Consider the following 23,294-nt stretch of genomic DNA (forward strand, 5'->3'; position numbering starts at 1 on the left):
AAGAAAATAAAATTCTGCAAGAGACATTTAGATTATATATGAGAAACAATGTCTAGAATTTAGGGTTTATTAACTGTTGCAGCATGCTACACATAGAAGTGTAGAATCTCCATCCTTCAAAATCATGAAGGTAGTTTATTAGCAGTTTTGTGAAAAGAGACCAAATCACTATATTAATGAAGGGTCTATTCTGCTTACTTTGGTGAGACTTTAAAAAAAAAACACGGGGGTGGGGGCTTTGGGTCTCATTTAATTCTTAATAGAAGGAGAATGAAAGGGAGTATAAATCCCCACAACAGTTGAGTCTTCATTTTGCTGATGCTTTCTGCTATTCTCATTTACCTAAAAAAAATAAAAATATACCCCATGCAAGAAGAGTGATAGCCAGAATTACACCGAAATAAAGACCTATAGATAACAAGCATTGGTGAAGATACCTGGAAAAGGGAACCCTTGAACATTGTCAGTGGGAGTGTAAATTAGTACAGCCATTATGGAGAACAATGTGGAAGTTCCTCAAGAAATTAAAAATAGGCCAGGCACTGTGGCTTATGCCTGTAAACTTTGGGAGGCCGAGGTGGGTGGATCATGAGGTCAGGAGTTCGAGATCAGCCTGGCCAACATGGTGAAACCCTGTCTCTACTAAAAATAGAAAAATTAGCCAGGTGTGGTAGCGTGTGCCTGTAATCCCAGCTACTCAGGAGGCTGAGGCAAGAGAATCGCTTGAACCTGGAAGGTGGAGTTTGTAGTGAGCTGAGATCATGCCATTGCACTCCAGCCTGGGCAATAGAGTGAGTCTCTGTCTCAAAAAAATATATGTATATACCTACAATATAATCCAGCAATCCCACTGAAGGGTGGGTGGGTGTATGGGTAGGTAGGTAGATAAATAAGACAGATGGATAGATAGATAAGATAGATCCACAGGAAATGAAATCAGTATGTCAAAGAGACATCTGCACTCCCATTTTCATTGCAGCATTGTTCACAAATAGCCAAGATACAGAATCAGCCGAAGTGTCCATCAACAGATACATGAATAAAGAAAATATGGTATATATATTATATACATATAAACAGTGGCATATATTCAGCTTTAAAAAGAAGGAAATCCTGTTATTTGTGACAACATGGGTGAATCCGGAGGACCTTAGGTTAAGTGAAATAAGCCAGGCACAAATACAAATACTGCACAATCTCACTTATATGTGGAATCTTAAAAAAAAACTTGGGCCAGGTGCAGTGGCTCATGCCTGTAATCCCAGCACTTTGGGAGGCTGATGTGGAAGTATTGCTTGAGGCCAGGAGATTGAGGCTGCAGTGAGCTCTGATTGCACTACTGCACTCCACCCTGGGTGACAGAGTGAGACCCTGTCTCAAAAAAAAAAAAAAAACAGAAAAAGCAAAACAAAAAGAAGTATCTGATACCTAGAAAGCAATAAATATTAGCCATTATTATCATCATCAAAACAATAGATTTAAGTGTTCCTACCACATAAAAATAAGTATATGAGGTAATGCATATGTTAATTAGCTTGATGCAGTCATTCCACAATGTACACATATTTCAAAACGTCATGTTGTACTCCTTAAATATATGCAATTTTATTTGCCAATTAAAAAATAACTTTATGTAGATATCCTAAATTGCTTCTTCCCTTGGCCAAGTAAATCTCATATCATTTAGAATGAAAAGAATTTCCTCTCCTTTCATATTTCACCTATAAGGCTTAATTAGGTACTTTTGTTCCTGAGAAAGGGACCAAGCAACCACTCCAGGCCCAGCCCCTTGCTCTACAGTTTCCTTTGGAGTTCTGGAAGTGAATTAAAGCTAACGCCTAAGCCTGCTCAGTGGCACATAGCACTATTCATGCTTAGCCAGTCTTAGAGCTTCCCAGACAACACTGAATTCCAGGACAAATGGAAGTGAGGAAGAGAATTTCAGTAACAAGAGGTAGGTCATGATTTAATGCCTGATGAATTTAAAGCTCATCTCACACCTCACTGATGGATGTTCTGAAATATTCTGGCAGGAAGATGCAGAATGTGTGGCCTGGGGAAGGGGGAATGAAGAAAATGTTTCCTCCATTCTTCTAAAAATGAAAGGAGGGGAGCCCAGCACAGTGGCTCACACCTATAATCCCAGTCTCTCAGGAGGATGAGGTAGGAGGATTGCTTGAGGCCAGGAGTTCAAGACAAAGCCTGGGCAATATAGCAAGACACTAAAAAAATTTTTTTTAAAGTAGCCAGGTATGGTGGCACATGCCTGTAGTCCCAGCTATTAATACTTTGAAGGCTGAGGCAGGAGGATTGCTTGAGCCCGGGAGTGCAAGGCTTCAGTGAGCTACGATCGGACCACTGCACTACAGCCTGAGCGACACAGCAAGGCCTCATCTCAATCTTTCAAATGAGAGGAGGAGAATTTTGTGAAGGAGAAAAACATTTCAGTAATCACAATAAATAATTGTCCTCTTAAACTAGTTCTTCCTTCAACAAGTAATTATTGATGATCTACAGTGTAACAGGCACGAAGGATACAGTGGACACAATATATGAAGTCATTGTCATGATGTTCACATTCTTTTGGATGGAGATAGACAAGCAAACAAATAGACAATTATTAATGATGATGGAGAAAAAGCAAAGAAAGGAAGTAGAGAGGTGAGACTGAGGATGGATTTTAGAGGGAAAGTTGACATTAAACAAAACTGAATCACATGAAGGATCCTACCATGCAGAGAACTGAGGGGGAATATCCCCAAGCAAGCCTCTAAAGTGAGGGCAAATTTAACCTCAGCACAAACTGAGATATGGTTGGCCAGTATGATTGGAATAGAATGAGCCAGGGAAAATACTCTCTCCAGCTGGAACTTTTATGAGATAATTTTGGTTACTAAGTATCCTCCATCCGTAAGTGGTACAGTATGGGAGAGATTTTTCATAGATCAGCCCGTGAATATCCTAGAGCTAAATGGTTCCTTTAGATTTCTCATCTCCTGTTGTAATTGCTCTAATCATCAGAGCAATAGTATATAAAGCATTATATTAATGACTGAGTTATTCATTTTAAATTAAAACTGTAAGGCCGTGCACAGTGGCTTACACCTGTAATCCTAGCACTTTGGGAGGCCAGGGCGGGCGGATCACCTGAGGTCAGGAGTTCAAGAGCAGCCTGGCCAACATGGTGAAACCCCGTCTCTACTAAAAATACAAAAAAAAAGTAACCAGGCGTGATGGTGGCGCACCTGTAATCCCAGCTACTCGGGACTCAGGCGAAAGAACTGCTTGAACCCAGGAGGCGGAGGTTGCCGTGAGCAGAGATAGCACCATTGCACTCCAGTCTGGGCGACGAGCGAAACTCGGTCTCAAAAAATAATAATTAAAGCTGTATATAATAGCACAGGGGTTGGCAAACTTTGGTAAAGGACTAGATCATAAATATGTTTGTCTTTGCTGGCACTACAGTTGCAACTACTTGATTCTGCTGTTGTAGCAGGAAAGCAACTATGGAATATGTAAATAAATGGTTATGGCTATATTTGAAATAAATGGAAAGCCCAATTTGGCCTGTGGACCATAGGTTGTCCATTGACCTATTCTATTACATTGAGAAGCCAACAAGAGAGATTATAAAGAATCAGGGGTAGGAGAAAAACCATGACTAAGAGGAGGAGAATTCTAGGAAGGGAGGAAGTGATCAGAAACATCCAATATTGCAGTTAACTAGGAAGAGAACACAGAAGAGACTTTCAGAAGTGGAAGTTAGGAGGTCATTATTGACCATGAAAAGAACAGTTCTGGTATTAAGTCTGTTCATTTTTCATTGGGCCTGGTTCTATGCACATATAGGGACTGTGCTGCTAGGTGCTTTGTGGTTTACAAAGTCCTCTTCCATGGTTACTACTAACAAAAGCACACTCAAAATAGAACCTTATCTCCAAGCTCAGTGCTTGGACCTCTACATCAGATAGGTCCTAAACTCGAGTTACTCCAATGACACCTATCATTAGGGTAGTATGTGCCCTAAAAAGAATCCCAATAGTTAGTGGCATCTTTGGCAATAGCTACAACCAATTCTTATAGTTGATCAAAACCATAGTAGGCGGATAAAATGTTATAATCTCGCTTCTGATTCATCTATGCAAGGAGAGACAGAGCCTCTTGCTACAGAGATAACATGGAATTCAGAAAATACCCAGTAAGCAGCAGACTGGAAAAGCATGCAGGTAGTTAATTGCTATTAAGTAATAAAACATAAAGTTGATGGGTGAGAGGGAGTGAGGGATTAAAAAAACTGCACATTGGATACGGTGTATACTGCTCAGGTGACGGGTGCACCAGAATCTCAGAAATCACCTCTAAAGATCTTATCTATGTAAGCAAAAACCACCTGCTCCCCCAAAACCACTGAAATAAAGTAAAATTTAATAAATAAAAATAAAGTAGATGGGGCAAGGAATCTGTGCTATTAAGTAATAAAGCATGTTAAATGAATCTTGAAAACATAAAGATTATATATAGACCTTATTCAATTTTGAATGTAAATTACTTTGGAAATAAAAGCAAATCATAATACTCTTGAATGAATCATTCATAAAATTATATTATACATCAGATTTTCAGGGTTCAGCATCTTAAAAATAATACAAACTTTACATGACTCCAAAAGTAGTCCACTGGATTAATATTTAGAAATACACAGGAACTATTACAGTATTTATTCATTTATACATCGCCTAATTCCAAAAATAATTTCTCAACTTATAACTCTTAGAAAGCTAATACAGTTAGTTCTTTGTACACAGGAGTTCTGCAACTGTGGATTCAGCGAACCACAGATTAGAAATATTCAGGGAAAGGGCCAGTGCAGTGGCTCACGCCTGTAATACTAGCACTTTGGGAGGCTGAAGCAGGTGGATTGCCTGAGCTCAGGAGTTCAAGACCAGCCTGGGCAACGTGGTGAAACCCTGTCTCTACTAAAAATACAAAAAATTGGACAGGTGCAGTGGCTCAAGCCTGTAATCCCAGCACTTTGGGAGGCCTAGGCGGGTGGATCATTTGAGGTCAGGAGTTGAAGACCAGTCTGGCCAACATGGTGAAAACCCGTCTCTAGTAAAAATACAAAAATTAGCTGGGTGTGGTAGCGGACACCTATAATCCCAGCTACTCAGGAGGCTAAGGCAGGAGAATTACTTGAACCCAAGAGGCAGAGGTTGCAGTGAGCCAAGATAGAGCCACTGCACCCCAGCCTGGGTGACAGGGTGAGACTCTGTCTCAAAAAAAAAAAAAAATGGGCGTGGTGGCGCTCACTTGTAGTCCCAGCTACTCAGGAGGCAGAGGCCCAAAATCCGCTTGAACCCAGGAGGCGGAGGTTGCAGTGAGCCAAGATAGCGCCATTGCACTCCACCCTGGGTGACAGAGTGAGACTCTGTCTCAAAAAAAAAAAAAAAATGAAAATATTCAGGGAAAGAAAAAACTGTGTCTGCTTTGAACACATACAGACATTTTTTCTTGTCATTTTCCCCTTAAAAATACAGTATAACTATTTACATAACACTTACATAGTATTAGATGTTGTAAGTAATGTAGAAATTATTCAAAGTATACAGGAGGATGTGCATAGGTTATATGCAAATACTATGCTATTTTGTATCAAGGACCTGGGCATCCTCAGAATTTGATTTCCACGGGAGGTCCTGGAGCCAATCCCCGACAGATACTGAGAGACAACCATATTATATAGATCTATAATCATTTATATTCTGTTAGGGACTGGTGGGGGAGGAGTCTTTTTAGTTAAAGATTAAAAGGGAAATACAAGGGAATAAATAAGATTAAAGGAAATCTTATTTCCTTACTGACTAAACTTTCCAAGAGTATAATTATGCAGCAACAGTTAGGGGTCACGTGTTAAGAATAGTCAGGAAATCCTGTCTCCAGATGCCTGAGGATTGCTATCTATTTGTTTGATGACTTGCTGTAGAAATCTCTAGGCCCCAAGTTGATATTCTTGTCTCTACCAGACACCAGACTTTGTGTGATTTCTCTATCAGCACTTCCTTCTGCCTCTCAACTACTTGCCGTTTTTACATCTGTAGTCCTCTAGTTCTCTAAAGCAAATTTAAATCATTCTATTCCTTCTGCATGTTCATTGAGGGCTCAGTACACATAAGTCAAGCAAGTAACAATTAAATTTATGGCACTTTATAGCCTACAAAGAATGAAAGCTAGCATATTAGCTAAGAGTTTGGGCTTTTTGAGATAAATTGTTTAGGTTCAAAGCCCCAACCTGCTACTTACTATCTTTGTGAACTTGGGGAAGATACTTCTATTTTTTATGCCTTTATTTCCTTGTCTGTTAAATGGAGGTGACAACTACATCCCTTAGGATCTCCGTACATTTAAAGGAGATAATTCATGTTTAGAACATAGTACATGGTAAGTACTCATAAGTAGCACATGGTAAATGTTAGTTGATAATATAACCAATACTATAATTGATAAAAAGAGCTATTCCTCTACAGTATCCCATTTGAATTTTGTAATAATCTTTTAAGATACTTTAGTATTATCGGCCCCATTTTATAGATCAACCCTAAGGCTTTGAGGTGCAACTTGCCCCAAGTCATACAAGCATTCCTGGAAGGGCTAGGATTAGAATTGGCTTGTGTAGGCCTGGCGTGGTGGCTCACACCTGTAATCTCAGCACTTTGGGAGGCCAAGGTGGGTGGATCACAAGGTCAAGAGATCGAGACCATCCTGGCCAACATGACGAAACCACTTCTCTACTAAAAATACAAACATCAACTGGGCGTGCTGGCACACGCCTGTAGTCCAGCTACTCAGGAGGCTGAGGCAGGAGAATCGCTTGAACCTGGGAGGCGGAGGTTGCAGTGAGCCAAGATCGTGCCACTACTCTCCAGCCTAACGACAGAGCAAAACTTTGTCTCAAAAAAAAAAAAAAAAAAAAGAATTGGGTTGTGCAGGCCTGGCGCGGTGGGCTAGTTCCTAGTTCCTCTAGGGCTTGTAGTTAGACTGGGAGGGAATAGGTTTCATCTCAAGAGACAGCCCTAAACAGTTGAAATGGTTGTTCAGAGTCTGTTTTGAGAATTCTCAAAGCAGGTCCAAGCTCATTAAGAAAAGAATGCCTGATTGATGAGCAATATTTGCCATAGGCTCAGGAACATGTAGTGGGATTATGTCCTTGCTCTCCTTTTGTGTTTGTTTCCTCCTACCTAAAGCTTCTCATTAATCCAAGGATTTCTTTATAAACAGAAATTTTATTAATTTTTGGGTTTAGTAATTTATAGAATCATTTTAGCCTTACAAGTTCTCTAGAGAAGTGTTATTATTCCTAAAATAGTTTGTAACTAAGGCAGTTGATAGAGGGGCAGCTCTTACAGCTGTTTCTCTGTAATAACTCTTTACATTTGCTATTTTCATACAGGCACACAGATCGAGAAATCTGGTAGTCACCATTTATTTATAATTTTAGGTTTAAGTTTGGACATTTAGGTTAAGTACTAATGGCACTTTGAGAAGGAATTGAGAAAACCTTATTTTCACATATAAGCCAAATACTAATCTCCTTGAACGTCAGAGAAGTTGTTTTGGATGTGTCGAATAAGTACCACTTTATTTATTCATTCATTCATTCATTCATTCATTCATTCGTTTTTGAGATGGAGTCTCACTCTGTTGCCCAGGCTGGAGTACAGCGGTGTGATCTCTGCTCACTGCAACTTCCGCCTCCTGGGTTCAAGTGATTCTCCTACCTCAGCCTCCCGGGTAGCTGTGATTACAGGTGCCCACCACCACACCAGGCTAATTTTTTTTTTATTTTTTTATTTTTAGTAGAGATGGGGTTTCACCATGTTGGCCAGGCTGGTTTTGAACTCCTGACCTCAAATGATCCGCCCACCTAGGCCTCCCAAAGTGCTGGGATTACAGGCATGAGCCATCGCGCCTGGCCAGTACCACTTTAAATATAAACAAAAGCTAGGTTTCTATGGAGTTGGCATATTTGAACCGCCTGACTTGGACTTCTTGGTTTTATTTTAGCCAGTGTTATCCCATCCCTTATTCTTGGTCTTATTATGGGGAAGTAACAACTTATATTTTAAATGTTGATATCACCTAAGTATTGGAAAAGCTAGAGTTAGCTTCTGGGTTCTACCTTATCTACAGGAAAATGCCTCAGAAAAAAAGCTGGCCACAACTCTAGGTTTACCTCTATACCCAGCTTGGTCTTGGCACTGGAATACTTGGGTAGTCCTATTTCTCAGTATGAACTACCTTTGGGGAATATGTGCAGACAAAGCTCATGAAGTCTGAGAACTTGGTACTCCATCCCCTAGCTGCAAAGAAATACAGGAGAGATGGTAAAGGAATGCACAATAGCAATTTTCCCAGTTAGAATTCTATGGATTTCATTGGACTATTGCAGTCATCTCATCTCCAGTTCTTGCTAAAATACTTCAGGGATATAGAGAATTTCCCACCTCCTCTGGAAGTCCTGGCCATATTTGGACAATTCTGACAAAATTTCCCTTTTACTTCTACTTTCCATATAGGATGGGCTAAGCAAGGAAGAAAATCTGCCTCTCAGAAAACACTTACATTCCACACTGACTACTATGGAACTGATCTGCTCTGATTTCTTGAGCTTTATTTATTTAAATTTGAGAGTTATTTTATTTTTATTAAATATGCCCAGGTTAAATAAATATCTGGAAGAGCTTTGTGGGAAGCGTAAAACTATTTGGGGAGAAAAGACTTTTCTCCCAAAAAGCTTTCTAGGAATGTAACTTGTAAGAACTCTGAGACGCATACTGTCCAGAGAAAAAAATATATAAATTTATGAGAAGTCAGGGTCTTTAATCTTTGTAATTAGAATAGATATTGCTCAGTTTTTAAAAATCATGTAGTGATCACATTTCAGTTTACTTTTAAAATTCCATTGTGCAGAGTCAATCTTTAGGAGTACTTACTGGAAATGATTAGAGAAGAAAGCATATTGTTTCTTACAGAATTGGTATGAAGTGCCTTACAAGACGTAATTCATTTATTTAGTGTTTTAAAAGGAAAAATGTTAGCCAGGCGTGGTGGCTTATGCTTGTAATCCTAGCACTTTGGGAGGCCAAGGCAGGTATATTGCTTCAGGTCAGGAGTTCGAGACCAGCCTGGCCAACATGGTGAAACCCCATCTCTACTAAAAATACAAAAATTAGCCAGGCGTGGCACACACCTGTAGTCCCAGCTACTCAGGAGGCTGAGGCAGGAGAATTGCTTGAACCCGGGAGGTTGCTGTGAGCTGAGATTGCACCACTGCATTCCAGCCTGGGTGACAGAGCAAGACTCTATCCCCAAAAATTTAAAAATAATAATAATAATATAAATAAATAAATAAATATAAAAATGTTGACCAGGCACGGTGGCTCACGCCTGTAATCCTAACACTTTGGGAGGCTGCGGCTGGTGGATCGCCTGAGGCCAGGAGTTAGAGACCAGCCTGGCCAACATAGTGAAACCCCATCTCTACCAAAAAAACGAAAATTAGCTGGGCGTGGTGGCGAGCGCCTATAATCCCAACTACTCGGGAGGCTGAGGCAGGAGAATCACTTGAACCCAGGAGGTGGAAGTTGCAGTGAGCCGAGATTGTGCCACTGCACTCCAGCCTAGCCAACAGAAGCGAGACTCTGCCTCAAAAAAAAAAAAACAAATAAAATTTCATTCAAAAGGTAATCTTGTTTGTTTACTATTGTCTTTGTAGGTGATATAATCCAAACATCTAATATAAGTATGTTTTTAAAACAATTCTCAGCTCTAAACTCCTTTTCGTAACCTCCCTTTCCCAAATGGAAAGAGTTCATTTTCTGAGCAGAATTTTAGTAGTTTTTGCTGGCATGAAGAAGAACAAACATATTATAGATTTAGGCTTTTGTACTTCTTTCATACTTAATGTTTAATCTTTCAGTCTTTTCCTGAGACTTCTCTTCTGCCTTTGTTAGGAAAGCCTTCTCTATGGGAGTTTTGTTAAATCAAAGAGACATTATTATTCTCATAAAATTTTCTCTGCCATGTTGAAGATAGGAGTCCCTTTGCCCTTATCATTTCATGGATATGCATTTAGTATTTTTGGTTGTTTCAGATTGACCCCAATTCTTGGCATTCAGAAACATTCTCAGGAAGGTATGGTGTTTACACGGTTTCTAGACACCCTGCTTGAAGAATTACATCTAAAGAATGAAGACCTTGAAAGTTTAACCAGCATATTTAGAACCAGCTATTTACCAGAGTGGTAAGTTGGATTGTGTTTTATTTGGGTTTTTATTCTTCATTTGTTGCCTATGTGGATTCGTTTTTTTCTTTTAATCGGAAATTGTAAAAACCAAGTGCAGACTTCAAGATGCCCTCAGTTTGCTAAGGAAGGACATGATATCCCTTAGTTCTCAGCTGCCTCAGTCACTTCCTGTCTACTTACTTTGTGCCCCATATTTGTTGAATTCCTCTCTTGTAGGCTACAACAGTTCTGTTTTTTGCAGTCCAGGAAACTCTGCATTATCAGTTTCATACTCAAGGGTAGGCTATCCCACATGTCCCATCTGATAAGTTTCTTCCCAGGAAGTAGCAGTTTACTTCAACCCGGCTACTGCAGTGATCCATTGTGAACATCCTCATCCTACTGCCCCTTTCAGTGAAATCACCCCTACCCAGCCAATACCTTAGTCATTTCATGTACAGATAAGCAGGTGAATTTACAAGTCTGACTTTGTTGAATCCTAACCCTGCTGCCAGATACACAGTCCTCTCCTACTATCCCAAACCCTTTCCTCTTTCAGAACTGCCCATCAGAATATTCCCTTCCTTGTCCTGCCTTAATCATAACTTTCCATCTATTCCTTCCATTTCACACAGTCCCAAAGTGCATGCTCAGATAGGTACTGATTTAATGTTGTAATTGAGGAAATTCATCCTAAGCTACAAATGAGATTCTCTCAGGGAGATTTTCTTTTTTTAACCTTTTTTAAATTATAAAAGCAATACAAAATGTTGTAAAATAAAAATTAAGCAATACAGATTACATAAATATAAAAGGAAAATTCCCCCTTCACCTCTGCCTCTAATCCTATCTCTTTCCCAGAAGCATACTTGATGTCTGTCATTTAATATTTATTTTTATTATTTGAATTTTTCTAAAACAATCTTTTTTTTTTTTTTTTTGAGACAGAGTCTCGCTCTGTCGCCAGGCTGGAATGCAGTGGCGCAATCTCAGCTCACTGCAACACCTGCCTCCCAGTTCAAGCAATTCTTCTGCCTCGGCCTCCCTGTAGCTGGGACTACAGGCACGCACCACCACGCCCAGCTAATTTTTGTATTTTTAGTAGACATGGGGTTTCACCATGTTGGCCAGGATGGTCTCGATCTCTTGACCTCGTGATCTGCCCACCTTAGCCTCCCAAAATGCTGGGATTACAAATGTGAGCCACCGCCTATAAAGCAATCTTTAATCAAATCTCTAAATATACAGGAAGGATATTTGAAAGAGGTGATTTTGGTGATTAAGAAAGAATACCAGACCGGGCGTGCAGTGGCTAATGCCTGTAATCCCAGCACTTTGGGAGGCTGAGGCAGGCGGATCACTTGAGGTCAGGATTTTGAGACCAGCCTGGCCAACATGGTGAAACCCTGTCTCTACTAAAAATACAAAAATTAGCTGGGTGTGGTGGCAGGTGCCTGTAATCCCAGCTACTCGGGAGGCTGAGGCAGGAGAATCACTTGAACCCAGGAGGTGGAGGTCGCAGTGAGCCGAGATTGTGCCACTGCACTCCAGCCTGGGTGACGGTGCAAAACTCCGTCTCAAAAAAAAAAAAGAATTAGCACTGTAACTGCCCCCCAATTTATACCCAATGGTCTTTTCAAGTGATCCTGCTACTCTGAGGACACTATATAGCAAAGGCTTTTACTGAAGGAGTGAGCTTGGGTTGGTTTGTGTAAGCATAACATTCAAAGGCCCTTAAAGAATATGGAGAGGTTGGAGTTTAAACCACTCATACTCCTCAGTCCATGACATCTTGAAAGGTTTCTTGGCCAGGTGCAGTAGCTTATGCCCAAAATTCCAGCACTTTGGGAGGCCAAGGTGGGAGGATCACTTGAGCCCAGGAGTTCAAGACCAGTCTGGCAACAAAGTTGCCCAATTTTGTAGAGATCCTGTCTCTACAAAAAATAAAAAAATTAGTCAGATATGGTTGCCTACAGGTGGCACCTGCCTGTAATCCCAGCTACTCGGGAGGCTGAGGCAGGAGGATTTCTTGAGCCCAGGAGGTCGAGGCTGCAGTGAGCCATGATCACACCACTGCACTCCAGCCTGGACACCAGAGCAAGACCTTGTCTCAAAAAAAAAAAAAAGAGGTTTCTATTTCAGACTGAGAGCCAACAGTGCCTAGCCAGAAGTCCTTCTAAACCTGCTGTAATGAATAGATACCAATTAAAAATCATTTTAACTAGCATATTTTAAACTTGTACATAAACAGATGGTGTTAAAGTAGTTCTAAGGACTTTCAACAGTAGGTGTTTTAAGTGGACTTAACAGTTCCCCTATGTTCATTATTTATTTACATTGTTCATTTGCTTAAGTAATCAAAGGTAAATCTTGGCCCAGATTAGTTTGTCAGTATTAGAAAGGATTATGAATGAATGGCCCTTATTACATAATTTTCCATATGAGAAATGAAGATGGTTGTGAGTAGAAGGATAGAAGTTTTTTTGTTTGCATTATTTTGGTATGCCATGGTAAATTCATTTGAGTTTAGAGATTTTAATATCTAGTAACCTTTTCAAGATTACTACCTAGTATATTAATATGCTTTCAGTTGTGAATAACAGAAAAAAAATCCATTTCCAACTACCTTTTGTTATTGTGGTATATTAGTTAACTTTTGTTACTAACAAATTTCTCCAAAACAAAAAAAAAGTTGTTTGTGGTTTAAAGTAACAAACATTTTTTATGTCACAGTTTCTGTGAGTCAGGAATCTAGGTGCAAATGAACTGGGAGCCTCTGGCTCAGGGTCTTTCCTGATGTTACAGTTAAGCTATCTGCCAGCGCTATGATGTCACCTGAAGGCTAGAATGGAAGATCTCCTTCAAGCTCACTCATGTGGTTGTTGGCAGGATCGCGCTCCTCATAGACTGTTGAACTCAGGGTCTTAGTTTCTCACTGTTGTCTAGAAACCTCCCCTAATCCCTTGCCCACAGGCCTCTCTAGAGTGCACCTCACAACATGGCATGTGGCTTCCATCGGAGTAAGCCAGTGAGAGAGGATACCCATGATGGAAGCCACAGTCTTTTTGTATCAATAACTAATCTCAGAAGTGACATCCCATCACTTTTGCTGTATTTGCTATATATACTTGCTATATTCTGTTAGTTAGAAACTAGTCACTAGGTCCAGCCCATACTCAAGGTGAGAGGATTATACAAGGGCATGAATATCAGGAGACAACAGCCATTGGGGGATATCTTAGAAGGTGTCTAGCAGAGGGGCAAAAATGTTCAGTAGGCTCCAGTTTTATATATAGCATACCATACTGCCTTGGTGAGAGTCTTGAACTTCATCCTGATTGAGGACAGCCCTGAACCAATTCATGGAATGCTGTGAGCTAACGAAATCATTCTGGCAAAGGATAAGGGAAAGAGCTAATGAAATCATTCTGACCAGGGATGAAGGAAAGAGAAGGGCTTTTCCAGTTGACCTTGATCAGTCAAAACTTAGCCCTCAAGTTGAATACAAAGCTCAGTCTATTCCACACAAACTTGTTGGGTAGAATATACATAATGGGGAAGAAATTGAATGAATATTAACAAGACACCAGTGTCTACAACAGCTAGTAAAATACTTTACATGCTTTTTTGTTGTTTTGTTTTTTGGGTTTTTTTTGAGATGGCGTCTTGCTCTGTCACCCAGGCTGGAGTGCAATGGTGCGATCTTGGCTCACTGCAATCTCCGCCGCCCGAGTTCAAGCAATTTTTCTGCCTCAGCCTTCCAAGTAGCTGGGACTACAGGTGCATGCCACCATGCCTGGCAATTTTTTTTTTTTTTTTTTGTATTTTTAGTAGAGATGGGGGTCTCACCATGCTGGCCAGGTTGGTCTCAAACTCCTGACCTTGTGATCTGCCTGCCTTGGCCTCCCAATACATGTTTTATTCAAAGTATCCTTTTTTGCTTCACAGATATATTCCATGAAGACAAAATAGAAGATGAACTTCTATTCACCGTTTCTGGAATTCTAGCCACCATGATGGTCTGGTGGTGACTGATAACTAGTTTTATTCCAAGACAAACCTTTACCTCTTTAAGTTTCAATCTCCTATCTCCTAGTCCTTCAGTCCCCAACTGCAGAGATGACCTCCCCAGTAAAGGAGACTCATTACTCCAACAAGGATAACCAAGTTTTTGTATTCCTAGCTACAAGACGTAGTATTTTTATTTGAAAATGAATGTTTAAGTATTAAATTGAAACTTGAATGAATATTCAAGAAAATATAATGATCTCTACTTTTTCTGGATGATTCCAGCCGTAATATCAGTTTGCCAAAAAAATTGAGAAAGTTACGATTTTGACCTCCCAATCTAAACTCTAAATTCTAAAGATCAGTAAACAATTAGGTCAATAAATACAATTTAAGATGAAGCCCTTTGGAAGTCTAGTCCAAAACAGGAAAATCTCAGAACTTTCTGGACTCAAGGAAATGCTTTAAATGGAATCTGTAGTTTGTTTGCAGGAGAGACAATTTCTAGAATTTAGATTGCTTTTCAAAATGTGTATCAGGTAGGCAAGTTAGCAGTTGAGGGGGGCCACAGACAACTTAGGGAGCTTTACTGGAAGGCCAAGAAAATACTCTTGGACACTGGAGGAAATGACAGCTGCTAAAGCCCAATCATGGAAAAGGACCAGAAAGCAGCCCACTGGAATGGGGAGCTTAGTGGGCAAGGAGGTAGGGATATAATTTCTCTTCTTGGCTCCACCAGTAATTAGCTCTGTGGCCCAGTCACCTAAACTTTCTGTACTTCAGTTCAGGTTGTATGGCAGTAGGCCACAGAATTGGCTACTGCCATACAATCTCTATGGGAAAGGACTACAAAAACTAAACTTTATCTCTGTATGGGCAAAGGCTACTGTCATCCTGTTGTTGGTCTGGGACCACTTTGACAATTTTTTTTTAACCTCATTTGATTGTGTAAGGGTCTAACCACAACAAAAAATCATAGTGTAACAGAATTAATCAAGTTCAGCAAGGTCACAGGCTAATCAATATACAGAAAATCAATTGTGTTTTTCTGTTCAGAAAACTCCAAAAATTAAATAAAGAAAACTGTGTTCACAATAGCACCAAAGAGAATTAAATACTTAGGAATAAATTTAACAAAAGAAGTACAAGACTTGTATAACGAAAACTATAAAACATTCAAGAGGGCTGGGCATGGTGGCTCAGGCCTTTAGTTCTAGCACTTTGGAGGCAGAGGCAGGAGGACTGCTTGAGCCCAGAAGTTCAAGACCAGCCTGGGCAACAAAGTGAGACCCTGTCTCCACAAAAAGTAAAAATAAAAATAAATTGAAGATGGCCAAATAGGAACAGCTCCAGTCTACAGCTCCCAGCAGGGTGGACACAGAAGATGGGTGATTTCTGCATTTCCAACTAAAGTACCTGGTTCATCTCACTGGGACTGCTTGGACAGTGGGTGCAGCCCACAGAGGGTGAGCTGAAGCAAGGTGGGACATCGCCTCACCTGGGAAGCACCAAGGGGCTGGGGGATTTCCCTTTCCTAGCCAAAGGAAGCCGTGAGTGACTATACCTGGAGGAGGGGTACACTCCTGCCCAAATACTGCTCTTTTCCCACAGTCTTCGCAACTGGCAGACCACGAGATCCCCTCCCATGCCTGGTTCAGTGGGTCCCACGCCCACAGAGCCTTGCTTACTGCTAGCACCAGCAGTCTCAGATCAACCTGGGACGCTGGAGCTTGGTGGGGTAGAGGTGTCCGCCATTGCTGAGGCTTGAGTAGGTGGTTCTATGCTCACAGTGTAAACAAAGCAGCAGGGAAGCTCAAACTGGGCAGAGCCACCACAGCTCAGCAAGGCCTACTATCTCTCTAGATTCCACCTCGAGGGGCAGGGCATATCTGAACAAAAGGCAGTAGACAGCTTCTCCAGACTTAAACATCCCTGCATGACAGCTCTGAAGAGAGCAGTGGTTCTCCCAGCACCGTGTTCAAGCTCCGATAATAGACAGACTGCCTCCTCAAGTGGGTCCCTGACCCCCCTGTAGCCTGACTGGGAGATATCTCCCAATAGGGGCCAAAAGACACCTCATAGAGGTAGATGCCCCACTGGGACGAAGCTTCCACAGGAAGGATCAGGCAGCAATATTTGCTGTTCTGCAGCCTCCACTGGTGATACCCAGGCAAACAGGGTCTGGAGTGGACCTCCAGCAAACTCCAACAGACCTACAGCTAAGGGGCCTGTCTATTAGAAGGAAAACTAACAGAAAGGAATAGCATCAACATCAAAAAAAAGGACATCTACACCAAAACCCCATCCGTAGGACACCAACGTCAAAGACCAAAGGTAGGTAAAACCACAAAGATGGGGAGAAACCAGAGCAGAAAGGCTGAAAATTCCAAAAACCAGAACGCCTCTTCTCCTCCAAAGGAACACAACTCCTTGCCAGCAAGGGAACAAAACTGGACAGAGAATGAGTTTGACGAGTTGAGAGAAGTAGGCTTCGGAAGGTGGGTAGTAACAAACTTCGCCGAGCTGAAGGAGCATGTTCTAATGCATCGCAAAGAAGCTAAAAATCCTGAAAAAAGGTTAGACAAATGGCCAACTAGAATAACCAGTGTAGAGAAGAGCTTAAATGACCTGATGGAGCTGAAAACCACAATATGGGAACTTCGTGAAGCATACACAAGCTTCAATAGCCAATTCGATCAAGCGGAAGAAAGGATATCAGTGATTGAAGATCAAATTAATGAAATAAAGTGAAAGGACAAGATTAGAGAAAAAAGAGTGAAAAGAAATGAACAAAGCCTCCAAGAAATATGGAACTATGTGAAAAGACCAAATCTATGTTTGATTGGTGTACCTGAAAGTGACAGGAAGAACAGAACCAAGTTTGAAAACACTCTTCAGGATATTATCCAGGAGAGCTTCCCCAACCTAGCAAGGCAGGCCAACATTCAAATTCAGGAAATACAGAGAACACCACAAAGATACTCCTCGAGAAGAGCAACCCCAAGACATATAATTGTCAGATTCACCAAGGTTGAAATGAAGGAAAAAATGTTAAGGGCAGCCAGAAAGAAAGGTCAGGTTACCCACAAAGGGAAGCCCATCAGATTAACAGCGGACCTCTGGGCAGAAACCCTACAAGCCAGAAGAGAATGGGGGCCAATATTCAACATTCTTTAAGAAAAGAATTTTCAACCCAGAATTTCATATCCAGCCAAACTAAGCTTCATAAGTGAAGGAGAAATAAAATCCTTTACAGACAAGCAACTGCTGAGAGATTTTGTCACCACCAGGCCTGCCTTACAGCAGCTCCTGAAGTAAGCATTAAAAATGGACAGAAACAACCAGTACCAGCCACTGCAAAAACATGCCAAATGGTAAAGACCATCAACACTATGAAGAAACTGCATGAATTAATGGATGAAATAACCAGCTAGCATCATAATGACAGGATCGAATTCACACATAACAATATTAACCTTAAATGTAAATGGGCTAAATGCCCCAATTAAAAGACACAGACTGGCAAATTGAATAAAGAGTCAAGACCCATCAGTGTGCTATATTCAGGAGACCCATCTCATGTGCAAAGACACACATAGGCTCAGAATAAAAGGATGTAGGAAGATCTACCAAGCAAATGGAAAGCAGAAAAAAGCAGGGGTTGCAATCCTAGTCTCTGATAAAACAGACTTTAAACCAACAAAGATCAAAAGAGACAAAGAAGATCATTACATAATGGTGAAGGGATCAATTCAACAAGAAGAGCTAACTATCCTAAATATATATGCACCCAGATTCATAAAGCAAGTTCTTAGAGACCTACAAAGAGATTTAGACTTCCACACAATATTAGTGGGGGACTTTAACACTCCACTGTCAACATTAGACAGATCAACGAGACAGAAAATTAACAAAGATATCCAGGACTTGAACTCAGCTCTGGACCAAGCAGACCTAATAGACATCGACAGAACTCTCCACCCCAAATCAACAGAATATACATTCTTGTCAGCACCACATCACACTTATTCCAAAATTGACCACATAATTGGAAGTAAAGCACTCCTCAGCAAATGCAAAAGAAGAGAAATCACAACAAACTGTCTCAGACCACAATGCAATCAAATTAGAACTCAGGATCAAGAATCTCACTCAACCGCACAACTACATGGAAGCTGAACAACCTGCTCCTGAATGACTACTGGGTAAATAACGAAATGAAGGCAGAAATAAAGATGTTCTTTGAAACCAATGAGAACAAAGACACAATGTACCAGAATCTCTGGGACGTGTTCAAAGCAGTATGTAGAGGGAAATTTATAGCACTAAATGACCACAAGTGAAAGCAGGAGAGATCTAAAATCAACACCCTAACATCACAATGAAAAGAACTAGAGAAGCAAGACCAAACAAATTCAAAAGCTAGCAGAAGGCAAGAAATAACTAAGATCAGAGCAGAACTGAAGGAGATAGAGACTCAACAAACCCTTCAAAAAATCAGTGAATCCAGGAGCTGGTTTTTTGAAAAGATCAACAAAATTGATAGACCGTTAGCAAGACTAATAAAGAAGAAAAGAGAGAAGAGTCAAATAGATGCAATAAAAAATGATAAAGGGGATATCACCACTGATCCCACAGAAATACAAATTACCATCAGAGAATACTATAAACACCTCTACACAAATAAACTAGAAAATCTAGAAGAAATGGATAAATTCCTCGACACATACACCCTCCCAAGACTAAACCAGGAAGAAGTTGAATCTCTGAAGAAACCAATAACAGGTTCTGAAATTGAACCAATAATTAATAGGCTACCAACCAAAAAAAGTCCAGGACCAGACGATTCACAGCGGAATTCTATGAAAGGTACAAAGAGGTGCTGGTACCATTCCTTCTGAAACTATTCCAATCAATAGAAAAAAAGGGAATCCTCCCTAACTCATTTTATGAGGCTAACATCATCCTGATACCAAAGCCTGGCAGAGACACAACAAAAAAAGAGAATTTTAGGCCAATATCCCTGATGAACATCGATGCGAAAATCCTCAATAAAATACTGGCAAACCAAATCCAGCAGCACATCAAAAAGCTTATCCACCACAATCAAGTTGGCTTCTTCCCTGGGATGCAAGGCTGGTTCAACATATTCAAATCAATAAACATAATCCGTCACATAAACAGAACCAGTGACAAAAACCACATGATTATCTCAATAGATACAAAAACCTTCAACAAAATTCAACAGCCTTTCATGCTAAAAACCCTCAATAAACTAGGTATTGATGGAACATATCTCAACATAATAAGAGGTATTTATGACAAACCCACAGCTAGCAGCATACTGAATGGGGAAAAGCTGGAAGCATTTCCTTTGAAGACTGGCACAAGACAAGGATGCCCTCTCTCACCACTCCTATTCAACATAGTATTGGAAGTTCTGGCCAGGGCAATCAGGCAAGAGAAAGCAATGAAGCATATTCAAATAGGAAGAGAGGAAGTCAAATTGTCTCTGTTTGCAGATGACATGACTGTATATTTAGAAAACCCCATCGTCTCATCCCAAAATCTCCTTAAGCTGATAAGCAACTTCAGCAAAGTCTCAGGATACAAAATCAATGTGCAAAAATCACAAGCATTCCTATACACCAATAATAGACAAAGAGCCAAATCATGAGTGAACTCCTATTTACAACTGCTACTAAGAAAATAAAATACAAAGCACTGCCCAAGGAAATAAGAGAGGACACAAACAAATGGAAAAACATTCCATGCTCATGGATAGGAAGAATCAATATCATGACAATGGCCTTGCTGCCCAAACTAATTTATAGATTCAATGCTATCCCCATCAAGCTACCACTAACTTTCTTCACAGAATTGGAAAAAACTACTTTAAGATTCATATGGAACCAAAAAAGAGCCCACATAGCCAAGACAATCCTGGGCAAGAAGAACAAAGCTGGAGGCATCACGCTACCTGACTTCAAACTTTACTACAATCCTACAGTAACCAAAACAGCATGGCACTGGTACGAAAACAGATATGTAGACGAATGGAACAGAATGGAGGCCTCAGAAATAACACCACACGTCTACCACCATCTGATCTTTGACGAACCTGACACACACAAGCAATGGGGAAAAGATTCCCTATTTAATAAATGATGTTGGGAAAACTGGCTAGCCATATGTAGAAAACTGAAACTGGACCCTTTCCTTACACCTTATACAAAAATCAACTCAAGATGGAACAAAGACTTAAATGTAAGACCTAGGACCATAAAAATCCTAGAAGAAAACCTGGGCAATACCATTCAGGACATAGGCATGGGCAAAGGCTTCATGTCTAAAACACCAAAAGCAATGGCAACAAAAGCCAAAATTGACAAATGGGTTCTAATTAAACTAAAGAGCTTCTGCACAGCAAAATAAACTATCATCAGAGTGAACAGGCAACCTACAGAATGGGAGAAAATTTTTGCAACATATCCATCTGACAAAGGGCTAATATCCAGAATCTACAAAGAACTGAAACAAATTTACAAGAAAAAAACAAACAACCCCATCAAAAAATGGGCAAAGGATATGAACAGACACTTCTCAAAAGAAGACATTTATGCAGCTAGCAGACATATGAAAAGATGCTCATCATCACTAGTCATTAGAGAAATGAAAATCAAAACCACAATGAGATACCATCTAACACCAGTGAGAATGGCGAACATTCTACAGGAAACAGTAGATGCTGGAGAGGTTGTGGAAAAATGGGAATGCTTTTACACTGTTGTTAGGAGTGCAAATTAGTTCAACCATTGTGGAAGTCAGTGTGGCGATTCCTCAAGGATCTAGAACTGGAAATACCATTTGACCCAGCAATCCCATTATTGGGCATATAACCAAAGGATTATAAATCATTCTACAATAAAGACACATGCACACGTATGTCTATTGCTGCACTATTCACAATAGCAAAGATTTGAAACCAACCCAAATGCCTGTCAATGATAGACTGGATTAAGAAAATGTGGCACATATATACCATGGAATACTATGCAGCCATAAAAAAGGATGAGTTCGTGTCCTTTGCAGGGACATGGATAAAGCTGGAAACCATCATTCTCGGCAAACTATCACAAGATCAGAAAACCAAACAACACATGTTCTCACTCGTAAGTGGGAGTTGAATAATGAGAACACATGGACACAGGGAGGGTAACATCACACACCAGGGCCTGTGGGGGGTGGGGGGACTATGGGAGGGATAACATTAGGAGAAATACCTAATGTAGGTGACAGGTTGGTGGGTGCAGCAAACCACCATGGCATGTGTATACCTATGTAACAAAACTGCATGTTCTGCACATGTAACCCAGAACTTAAAGTATAATAAAAAATAATAATTATTAAATTTTAAAAAACTAGCCAGGCATGGTGCTGCACACCTATCGTCCCAGCTACTTGAGAGGCTACATTGGGAGGATTGCCTGAGCTTGGGAGGTTGAGGCTGCAGTTAGCTGTGACTGTGCCAGCGCACTCCAGCCTAGGCAACAGAGCAAGACCCTGTCTCAAAAAAAGAAAAAGAAAAATTCAGAGAGATTAAAGAAGGTATCAAGAAATGTAGACACAATCCATGTTCATGAACTGGAAGATCAAATGTTAAGATAGCAGTTCTCCCCAAATTAATCTACAATGCAATCCCTATCAAAATCACAGCAGGTTTTTTGGAAAATTGACAAGCCAATCTTAAAATCTGTATGAAAACATAAAGGATTCAGAATAGCCAAAATAATTCTGAAAGTGAAGAAATAATTCTGATCCAGAACTTACTACAAAGCTACATTAATCAAGACAGTGTGGTACTGATATAAAGATAGGCATACAGATCAGTGGAACAGAATCCAGAAATAAACCTTCACATTTATGATCAATTAAGTCGTAACAAAAATCCCAATGAAATTATGGAGAAAAGATGGACTTTTCAACAAATAGTGCTAGGATATTCAGATATCAAATGCAGAAGAAATTAATTTAGATTCTTACCTCCTACCATATGCAAAAATAAACTCAAAATTGATCACACACCTACATGTGAGAGCTAAAACTATAAAATATGTAGAAGAAAACGTGGGAGAAAACCTAGATGACCTTGGTTTACGAAGAACTCTTAAGACACTAATGGCACAATTCATAAAAGAAAATATTAATAAATTGGACTTCATTAAAATATAAAATTTTGTTTCAAACAACTGTTAAGAAAATCAGTTGGCCCAGGGAGGTGGTTCACATCTGAAATCCCTGCACTTTTGGAAGCCAAGGAGCTCAGGAGTTTGAGACCACTTGAGCTCAGGAGTTTGAGACCAGCCTGGACAACAGAGCAAAATGCCATCTCCACAAAAAATACAAAAATTAACCAGGCATGGTGGCATGCTCCTGTAGTCCTGGCTACTCAGAAGGCTGAGGTGGGAGGATCTCTTGACCCTGGGAGGCAGAGGTTGCAGTGAGCCGAGATCACACCACTGCACTCCAGCCTGGGTGACAGAGTGAGACCTTGTCTCAAAAAAAAGAAAAAATTAATTGAAAAATCACAGACTGGGAGAAAATATTTTCAAATCATAATAAGTATCTGATAGAGGACTTGTATCTAGACTATGTAAAGAATTCTTAAAACTCAAAAATAAGGCAGACAACTTAAAAATGGACAAAACGTTTGAATAGATATTTCAGCAAACAAGATATACAAATTGCTTAGCATATGAAGAGATGTGTACTATCACTAGTCATTAGGAAAATACAAGTTAAAACCAAAATTAGATACCATTTTAGACACACTAAAATGACTGTAATAAAAAAGACAGACAAAGATAAGTGTTGGTGATGATGTGGAGAAACTGGAGCCCTAATGCATTGCTGGCGGGAATGTAAGATGGTGCAGCCACTTTGGAAAACAGTTTGGCAGTTTCTTAAAAAGATAAACATAAGTTTACCATATGATCCAGCTATT

General features: G+C 40.2%; 1 protein-coding gene and 1 long non-coding RNA gene across 4 annotated transcripts in view; one reads left to right on the forward strand and one right to left on the reverse strand.

The window, feature by feature from the left end:
* The window catches only part of RPAP2 (RNA polymerase II associated protein 2), a 137,825-nt gene that overhangs the window by 71,869 nt on the left and 42,662 nt on the right, over window positions 1-23,294 (forward strand). For 2 of the 3 annotated variants that reach the window (XM_063625485.1, XM_063625486.1), the window contains exon 12: window positions 10,151-10,300. In XM_063625485.1, coding sequence (XP_063481555.1) covers window positions 10,151-10,300 — 150 coding nt within the window. Of the gene's footprint in view, window positions 1-10,150; window positions 10,301-14,230; window positions 14,542-23,294 lie in introns of those variants that run through there. The other variant, XM_063625484.1, reaches the window with a different exon arrangement.
* The window catches only part of LOC134734107 (uncharacterized), a 72,121-nt gene that overhangs the window by 6,119 nt on the left and 42,708 nt on the right, over window positions 1-23,294 (reverse strand). The gene's annotated exons all lie outside the window — the stretch shown is intronic.

Source organism: Symphalangus syndactylus, chromosome 12, assembly GCF_028878055.3.
Source record: "Symphalangus syndactylus isolate Jambi chromosome 12, NHGRI_mSymSyn1-v2.1_pri, whole genome shotgun sequence".
Taxonomy (NCBI): domain Eukaryota; kingdom Metazoa; phylum Chordata; class Mammalia; order Primates; family Hylobatidae; genus Symphalangus; species Symphalangus syndactylus.